This window comes from Primulina tabacum, chromosome 1 (genome assembly GCF_025594145.1).
Source record: "Primulina tabacum isolate GXHZ01 chromosome 1, ASM2559414v2, whole genome shotgun sequence".
In the NCBI taxonomy this organism is placed as follows: Eukaryota; Viridiplantae; Streptophyta; class Magnoliopsida; order Lamiales; family Gesneriaceae; genus Primulina; species Primulina tabacum.
In genome coordinates this window covers 5803015-5813370 of record NC_134550.1, presented here as the reverse complement: position 1 = coordinate 5813370, position 10356 = coordinate 5803015, and the positions used below count along the sequence as shown (strand labels likewise).

General features: G+C 29.3%; 1 protein-coding gene across 2 annotated transcripts; it reads right to left on the bottom strand.

Annotated features, from left to right (window-relative positions):
• Positions 1-633: 633 nt before the first annotated feature.
• Positions 634-3380, bottom strand: LOC142517055 (putative phospholipid-transporting ATPase 12). Of its 2 annotated transcripts, none has more exons than XR_012812831.1 (2): positions 3124-3380; positions 634-2378 (listed from the first exon to the last, which is right to left on the bottom strand). XR_012812831.1 is itself a non-coding variant. In XM_075619900.1 (2 exons), exons 1-2 carry the CDS (start codon positions 3338-3340, stop codon positions 2147-2149), a joined length of 432 nt encoding a protein of 143 aa, XP_075476015.1. In that variant the 5' UTR covers positions 3341-3380; the 3' UTR covers positions 634-2146. The 2 variants fall into 2 exon arrangements, 1 of the variants encoding a protein (XP_075476015.1); XM_075619900.1 differs by having other exon boundaries at positions 634-2361.
• Positions 3381-10356: the final 6976 nt, after the last annotated feature.

Genomic DNA, 10356 nt, shown 5'->3' with positions numbered 1-10356 from the left:
TCTTATGACACATGTTGCGATTGGTTTTGGCCACCTCAGTACAAGTAGATTAGTCATTTCTAATTATTGACAAGTGTTATGGCATCATTTAATCCATATATTTCAGTTATTATCATACTATGAATAATATATTATTTCGACCCATGAACAAAACATGGCTGAAAACATTATTTCTTATAGTGCCAACTGCCACCACTTGTCATAAAATATGGGTTTTTTTTTTTTTTTTTTTACTTTCTTTGAAGAAATTAATTATGGTATTTTAGATATTAATAGAGATTATGGTATTTCTTATAAAGCCACCACTTCAATATCGGCACTAAGTTATAATATCAAACAAATAAAAAATATCTAATTTTAAGATTGTGTTGTTCGTTGATATACGATACTGTGAAATTAAGCTGACTATAACACCAAAAAAAAAAAAAAAAACCTGATTTACCCTATGATTTGCCAACACTAAGGGTAATGGGCAAGAACTTTCCAGGGTAAAAAGATAAAAAAGAAACTATGCAATATCAATATAGTTGTCCGAAAATCATGCCATGCTATTTCACGAGCATCCATACAGATTTAAAAGTTGTTTTTTTCTTGAGAACAACCAAAAGTAAAACATTTGCGCTGGTAATATATTACAAATTTAGTATGAAATAAATGGAGATAAAAGAGTTCTGCGAAATACTCGTAGCTATATTATTCATGACTAAGACTATTATAATAGTCTTGATCATAAATCTATTTTGACAAGGATCTTAATCATCTTAAATTTGTAATATATCAATCAATACTCCTGAAATTGTACAAATTTTGCAGTTTTGACGTTGATATTTCTGAAGCAATTTAATATTGTATTTTTTGATTTTGATGTTCTTAAAGTTACACTGACTCTATTTTCTTTATTGATATTTTAGGAGAATATCATGTTAATCCTTTGGAAGAACTCTCATGTATATACCAATGTTAATCTAAATTTAATATTTGTCAATACTAACCACTTCCTTGTAACTTACAAGGAGAACAGAAAGCACAGAAACCAGTCAAAAACAGAAGTAGTTATGTTTAAATCAGCCCCTATAAGATTTGTCAAAAATCATTTAAAAATAATAGTAAAGTTCTTATCTTAAATTATAATCATTCCATCCAAAGGCAACATGATTTCTAGAAGCTGTGGGTTGCCACTACCTAAAACCACCGTATATCCAGTAAAGTCAGAAAGATAAATCTAAGGGAAACATGTGGAAAAACTGAATCGTTGAAATCAGGGATATAAGGCATTTCATCATATAACCCTATCCAAGCACACCTTATAAACTTGGTTATTAAAAGGTAAAAAACTAAAAAAGGATTGTACAATACCAGTTGGTTGAACCTAGGAAAAAAATAGCCAGACCTGATTGTGAGCCTATTCAACTATGAGATTTCACTCATTGCATGAACTGAGAGCATATGCACTAATTATATTTCACAAGAATCACAGGAGATCATCAGCAAATCTCAATACGTTCAAAAGCATGCGAACATAAATTACCACATTTGACTCATATATTTATATAAGGCACACATTTGCCAGAATAAGTCAGAGTAGATGTGCTAGCACAGAATTCTCAATCACACAGATGACATTTTAAAACATATAGGAAAAAATCAGTCATCAATTTTAATCTGTTTGACCAATTTTGATGAACTTTTTCTAAAATAAAATAAAATACCGCCTTATTTATTAAAACAAGCTATAAATAGTCGTAAGACCAACCTCAAATGCAATTGACATGTATGAGTCTACTTAAAAACGGATTTAATCAAACCACAAATGCGAAACATAACGAGAACATTGGTTCACGAGGATATCTAATATTTATGATGGAAAAAAGATCAAAAGATGGAATGCATAATGCTAATGACATCAAGTGGAGAAATCTTACCAGTAGCCAGGAAGGAACGGCAGGGCGTCGATAATAAGGACACAAATAAAAGTAGCGGCTACGGATCCCCAAATGGTGGCATGAGTTATCCAACACCACCGAATGTCGTCCATGGCTAAATGCATGTTAACCATAATAACAATGGCAAGAGTCCAAAAGATCTTCTATGCTTGAAATGTCCACGTCGCTTTTCCAATAAGCGAGCAGAGGCACGAAGAAGGCAGCTATGCTTTGCCACAAAGTGTCCAACATTGCCAGAATAATTTTCCATTGTAGCTTTCTCGTTTTTGCCCAGCCCCGTAAAGTTGAGGATACTTCGACAGAGTCGTTCTACTTAAATCCTTGTCAAGAATTCCCACAACTATTGTGGGCAAAGCTGTGTATATTATCGAATATAACATACTGCTCCAATCAGTTATGGCAGTGGTCAAAGCGAAACCTGTGAAGAACACATACCTGGGAGAAACATAGGGTATATGGGTCAGTTTTTTTTAACTACGCGAGGTGTAAGACCGTGAGTGTGCTCACTGCCAAACAAGGCAAGTTAGAATAAGGTATTATGATATGTGACGAACGAGTAGCAAATATCAAGCTGTCGCCTTTATGTTGCAAGCTAGACACAGAGTTGCACCAAATCCTAACTATGATATTTTTACAGCCTTAAATGTGTCTACTTCTATCCTAATAGTTTCAGTACACGATTCAACTGTATCCATGTATTTGACCTCATGATTTTTAATAATCTAATAATTGAACTACTTTTCTCAATTAAAAGTCAAAACAGAAACAAAAATAGGCAACAGCATGAGCATCACAACCATAGATAGCATGTTACTAATGTTTACGATGTAAAAAAGACATCAATCAAAAACATCAACCACAAGACTTGCATTACAAGTTAAAGAACAATAATATATTATAAAAGAATCGGTTAAAAATAAAATTTAGTTTAAAATCAATGAGAAGAGCAAGTGAGAAATTTTAATTGACTAATATTGCATAATAAACTTAAGTACTGCTACCGCTTTGACGATTCAAGCTCGGTAAAAATCATGAATCAAGATCATGGATGTTGTGTTAAAACAAATATAATCATTCTCTTTGATCTTTACAACACATAGAATGTGGAGGAAATTTAAGAAACTTCAACCACGAAACCTAAATTATAAATTCATTGCACATGGGGTGAACAGAAACATACCTGAGAAAGATTCGCCGCGACGACCAATGGAAGAACCGGAGCGCCTATCAACGTCAACTCGCCTATTCTCGTTGGCATGAGGACTCATGTCAGTTTCAGTGCTCAAATAGCATTTGCCGTGCACGGCGGTGGGAGCAACCGACGATGCTCGCAGTAATCTGGCCAAGTGAACAGGGACACCGCCGGCGACTTTTCGGAGCTCGAGTGATGAAGCCATTACAAAAGGCTTGTTAAAATTTGCTCAGAAAATGGAGAAATTTGGGTTTATAATCAAACTATTAATTTTTGTTGGTTCGATTTAGTCTGGTTTGGATGATCCAATTTAAAATTTGAATTTCATAGTGAACTAGTACATGAAATATGCAATTCATAAAAATTAGCAAGATTATTGATAGAAGTTGAGTATATATTATATTTAATTATCATGAAATATGATTTTTAAAAAATCGATATTGCTTTTTGGCAAAAAAAATTGTGTTCTACTTGTGAGTAAATACGTAAAAACATGCCCTCAAAAAAACGTCGAAACATGTTTATCTTTTATATCTCCATTGCATATTATCGAAAATTTATTGAAATTTAATTCGACATCACTTTAATTCACTTATTTTACGATAATTACATCACTACTAATTATTCAATTTGAATTTGATAACAAAGATATTTTTAAATTTTAATAAATATATGTATGCACACAATATATCATATAAATAAATATATACGTCTATATAGCTAATATATATATATATATATATATATATATATATATATATATATATATAATAAGTTGAAAATAATTATAAAATAAATCTAAAATGTGATTCACTCCATATCCTCACAATCCATGCATACATATATTCATCAAATACAATAAAATCCAATTCATACATATTCATCCAAAGCAATCCCATTTTGAAGATTATGAATGCCCACACAAAATATTCATCCAAATTTCTTGTTATAATATAAGAAAAACCTAAGAACAAATCAAGAAAAATGGAAAGAAATAACATAAAATTGAAAGCCCGGGTCTCTTGGTTTACATGATTTTAGGAGCCACAAGCGCAACATGCCTCGACATGCCGCCTCGTCATGAAGATGCAATCTGTATATGGCCGCCTGCAGGCAATTGTTCTGCTGAATACTGCACTCAAGTCTGCCTCCATTTAAGTTGTGGCTCTTACAGATGCCCTGTGGGATATGACACGACATGATTTTTCAAGAAATGTGTGTACTACTTAATTTGCATATCCCAAATACATATAAAAATAAATAGTGTAAGATTGTGGATTACCAACACCAACACCAACACCAACTTCTTAGGGAATTTATTATTGCCATAAATTGGCATGCTGAATTAATTCGCCAGTTCCACTAATAAAGCTAATTCAATGAAATTTAATAGCAAATTGATCATAAATCATATAATTCGGTCCTCGGTTAAGGGATGACCATAATCTTATTTCTTGAAAACAAAAAACGTTGAATAATTGTTATAGCTGGTACCAAACACAAGATCACATGCCAAACTTAGGATCGACTTGGTGTCAAATGAGCTATAAATTTCGGAAAAAAATAATGTAAGATTCAATTTATCAATAACAACAAATTTGAAGTGTGAGCATCCGATCCATACAACTTTATTATTGAAACTAATTGGCATGTTAACAAAATTAAGTCAATTTAACGAAGTTAAGCACCAAATTGACCATAATTTTATTTCTTGGAAACAAAACGTTGCATGTATCCTATTATCCACTTAAAAGGCTGGGAATCAAATATAAAACGTCATTCCCCACTCACACACGATCAATATATAGTAATGCTCAAGTTCTCGAGTATGTGATGAAATTTCGAGTTCGAGAATTAATTGTAATTAGTCAACTCTACTTACTCAAATAAAAATAAAAATAAAAATCACCCAAACCAATCACATTTCAAGATTATAAATACCCACATACCCTATCCTAAAAATCACTCAAAATTGTCCTAAAACTGAAAAGAAAAGCATAAAAAAAAAAAGAAAAGGAAAGAATCAACATGATCACGTTCCAAGTCCTATCTCTCTTGGTTTGCATCATCTTTGGAGTCGCGACCGCAGCACACGCCCTCTCGACGCAAGAAGATGGAATATATATATGGCCAGGGCGTGGACTGATCCGTTGTTCTACTGAACGTTGCACTCGATTCTGCAACAATGCCTACTGTGGCTCTTACAGATGCCCCGGGGGATTTTGCGTCACCGTCGAAAAATACGGGCCTGCGCCTCTTTGTTTGTGCACTCCCAGAAGTACCCATTCTCCAAATCTAGAAAACTGATATTAAGGTAATGTGTAATGTAATCTTTGAATGTTTTGAGAAGGTTTTGGGTTTATCTAAGAATGTAATATATACTACGAACGAAAAAGTACGTGTGTTGCACGTTGAATTAAGTTGTTTATATTCAACTAAATAAATTGAACATCATGTTAATCCTTGCATTTTTGTATTACAATTTACAATGCGCGGAGATTTATTTAACATATCAAAGTTTAGTTGCATTTCTTATTATTATTATTATTATTATTATTATTATTATCAAGGGTTCATTATGTTCTCATCTTCTTGGATATTGTTGGATGATTTCTCTTTTGTTTGTGTTCTTTGGCATCTTGAATTGAATTTTTCCAAAGGTTTTTAATTGATTCAATTACAAAGGAGAAGATTACTAAATAATGCTTTTCAACAATTTCGATCGAGCATGAAAAAAGGATTTTTTTTATATTTAATTTAGAACCATGTCATTAATTTATTTTGTTATTTAATCTCTAACAATTATTGTAAGTTTCGTAGCATTAGTTTGATATGTTATTTGATTTGCTTTCATATATTTAAAACAGTAATGTGTCCTATATTTATAGAAGTGCATTTGATATAATAAATGTGATAAATATTTCATGGAAAAAATGCTTTTCCGTTCTTACCTCTTCGCAATATATGTTATTCTATCAAAATCGAGTCTTAGTTTTGCATATTTCATTTTTGTTTTTAGAAAATTTGGTAATTAATTTGACGAATTTTAGTTTTTTTTGGAGTGCTAATGAGACAATGAACAAGTCAACATCATGTAAACCTAAGTGTGCGGAAAAGATTAAAATTATCAAATTAAAAATATATAATGGATTAACTTAAAATTTGACTAAATAGTAAATGTGATCAATTTATAAAATTGTTATCAAATTAACATACATAAAAAAAATACACTATAACACATGCATTTATCTATATATACTAGTTAGATCTAACATACAATTAAATAACACAATAAATTAAATAATCTATGATAAAGCATTTTCATATAAAATATATACTTAACAATAAAGCTATTATATGACATGGAAGTTTTATACTACATATATAAGTCTAACACAAGTATATAATATATATATAACACATGCATCTATATATATATTTCCATAACATGCATATATATATATATATATCTGAAAATCTATACATATTATAAAAGTGTGAATCAAGGTCAAAGTTTTTCTATTGTGTATTGTCAACTTTGTCCTTAGTTTGTACATACAGGAAAAATTTAGTGAGAATGTTTTTGTCAAATCAGTTATTATGATAAGGACAAAATTGTCAAACTACATTTATGTTAGATAATGATCAAGTTCCCAAAAAAACTGAAACTTTAAAATTCTTTGATTTTTATTTTCTTGTAGATGAATTGAACAAAATTTTTTCACAAAAAATATTAAATTGAAAATATTGAAATACCAAAATATATTGGTTTTATTTGCTTATAGATGAAGTGAAAAAGAATTTTTTCACAAAAAACTTAATTTGTAGATTTTTTCACAAAAAAGTTAATTTGTAAGATTAAAATAACAAAATTCTTTTGTTTTATTTTCTTGTAAATAAAGTGAAAATATTTTTTCCACAAAAACTTAATTTGTATAACGATATGATGTTAAATATCTTTTATTTTACGTTCATTAAGATTAATTATTTTAAAATGAAGAATTAAACTAATGAAGCCAAATAATTAAACTAATTTTGTTTTTGTTTTGACAAGGTTGGTGTCATGAAGAAGGTTCGATATTTAATTACATTTACAAAATGATACAAGAATGATCAGATATAAATATAGATAATCCTAATAAATATTTCATTGATATTTATATTTCTTTATCAAAAAGAAAGTCAACTAATATTGTTCAAAGCCTTGGTTTATTTTGAAAATTTAACGATATAAGATTGAATAATATATTTGTATTAATTTTAATTATATTTTTCTCTTTTTAAAGGCTAGAAACTATAATAATTATTTTATGAGAGATTCTTGCAATTAACGAATGATTATTTTTATGAGAGATATATATTGACAAATCAGTTATAGTTTTTGTAACATTAAAAGATATATCTTTGAATGTAAATTTTTAAAATTATGATAAATAAATTTTTATAAAATTTATTCATTAGCAATACTCACTACTTCTCCATAGACAAAGTCATAGTTATTTGGTTTTTATTTACTTGTAAATGAAGTGAACCAATGTTTTTCACAAAAAAAATTTGTTTGAAAGTGATTTATTTTATTTTGTAGATTTATAATCTTTTGAATGATTTTATATATGCAAGAAGTTTATCTTTAATTTGGTGAGGAAGTTTTTGTAAAATCAATTATTATGATGATGTCAAGATTATCAATCTACGTATGCTAGGCAAGGATCAAGTTGCCAAAAAGATGAAAACTCCAAAATTCTTTGGTTTTTATTTTCTTGTAATGAATTGAACATATTTTTTTCCCGCAAAATATTAATTTGAGAATATTGAAATACAAAAAATCATGGGTTTTATTTGTTTATAGATGAAGCGAAAATAATTTTTTCCCAAAAAAATTAGTTTGTACAATATTGAAATACCAAAATTCTTTTGTTTTATTTGGTTGTAAATATAGTGAATTTTTTCCACAAAAAACATAATTTGTGTAAGGACATGATATTAAATATCCTCTATTTTGCATTAATGTGAAATTTGTTGCAGCCTTCTTTGAATCCGATTTGAACACGTTTCGTTCGGCAACTGAATTTCAGAAATTGCGGATGTTCATACTGGAATGATGCATCTATAAATAGATGCATCATTCGACATTTCAATGTATCCCATCCCATTCACAAGCTTCTTCTTGTGATTTCTTATTTCTCCTATTAGTTCTATAATATTTGTGAGGTGTTTGTTCTTCTGTATTAAGAGAGTGTGTGTTCTCTTTGTAAGCACAGTGAGTGAGTTGTACATCGTAAAATATTATAGTGGAATTCTTTTCATCTTGCCCGTGGTTTTTACCCTAATAATTTTTATAGGTTTTCCACGTAAATCTCGGTGTCCAGTTTATTCTTTATTTTCTGAATTTATTATCTCAAATTACGCACGTGGGACCAACAAGTGGTATCAGAGCCTTGTTTTAAAATTTCTTAAAATTCTGAGTATGCTCTGTGTTTGCAGCCTAGACTGATCTTCCACATCGAAAAAGATTTTTTGAGATTTTTTTTATTAAGGCGGGATTATTTTGTTCATTCTACTAAATTGTTGTAGACATAATGGCGGGCAGGTACGAGATAGCAAAATTCAACGGAAGCAATTTTATGCTGTGGAAAATAAATATACAAGCAGTTTTAAGAAAGGAGAATTGCTTGGCGGCTATTGGAGATAGACTGGTGGAAATTACGGACGATGAAAAGTGGAACGAGATGAATGATAATGCTGTTGCTAATTTACACTTAGCTATAGCCGACGAAGTTTTGTCAAGTATCTCTGAGATAAAAACAGCCAAAGTTATATGGGATACTCTGACAAAGATGTACGAGGTCAAGTCACTACACAACATGATTTTCCTAAAGAGAAGGCTTTATACTCTTCGGATGGCGAATCCTCATCGATGACCGACCATATCAACACACTAAATACTCTATTTGCCCAACTCACTTCCATGGGGCATAAAATAGGGGAAAATGAACGTGCGGAGCTTCTTTAAAGTCTACCAGATTCATATGATCAACTTAAGAGAGTGTGTGTTCTCATTGGAAACACAGTGAGTGAGTTGTACACCGTAAAATATTATAGTGGAATTCTTTTCATCTTGCACGTGGTTTTTACCCTAATAATTTTTTGGGGTTTTCCACGTAAATCTCGGTGTCCAGTTTATTCTTTATTTTCAGGATTTATTATCTCAAATTCCGCACGTGGGACCAACAAGATGACTTTATAAATATTTCGTGAGTATTTATTCTATCTATTTTTCTTTATAAAAAAATCCAACTAATATTTTTCAAAGCCTTATTTTATTATTAAAATTTAACAATATATGATTGAATACATACAGTTTTACTAATTTTAACTATTTTTCGTCTTTGTAAAGATCAGAAACTATAACAATTACTTATTTGATGATCTTGCAATTGACGAAGATGTATTTTTATAAAGGATGGATATAAGTAAATCAATTATAGATTTATGTAATCTGAAATGACATATCTTTGAAGGTAAATTTTTAAAATTATTATGAATAAATCTTTACAAAAATTATTCATTATTGCTCAATATTTCTCCTTATGAGTTATAATTGATAATAAGAAAGGTCAAATTTATTTGTTTTTATTTGCTTAGTGAACATATATTTTTCACAAAATATTAAATTGAATATGATTTGTTTTATTTTGTAAATCTATAATCTTTTGAATGAGTTATATATGCAAGTAGTTTCTCAGAAAAAAATTAATATATACAAATTTAATACTTCCAATAATATAGTATGAAATATAAAAAAAAATATGTAATCGTAATTTTGAATTTTTGTATTTAAATAACATATTGCATAAATATGTTATATCATTAAGAGTTATACACTTTTTGATAAATATAATAAAATATTAATTAAATCATATTTTGTCAGTTGTCTAGAATATAGAATAACCAAAATTCATTGTTTTTATTTGCTTGTAGATTAAGTTAAAATATTTACAAAAAATAAATATAATTTGTAAAATACGGAAATAACAAAATTCTTTGGTTTTATTTGCTTGATGAAACAAACTTTTTTTTTCTACAAAACACTTAATTTGTGTGGAGATTTGTAGAGGCATCAAATAGAGAAGAATATATATTTCTTCTCATAAGATTTGCTAATGAAGATGGCGAGAATATTGTTTTTCACAGAGAAGAAAAAATCGATGACAAAAAAAA

What these genes read in the sequence shown, in the direction of transcription:
- LOC142517055 (XM_075619900.1), bottom strand. Translation starts at nt 3,340, where the DNA reads ATGGCTTCATCACTCGAGCTCCGAAAAGTCGCCGGCGGTGTCCCTGTT. An exon ending in TCGCGGCGAATCTTTCTCAG is followed by an intron (nt 2,362 to 3,123) that starts GTATGTTTCTGT and finishes TGTTCTTCACAG; the next exon opens with GTTTCGCTTTGACCACTGCC.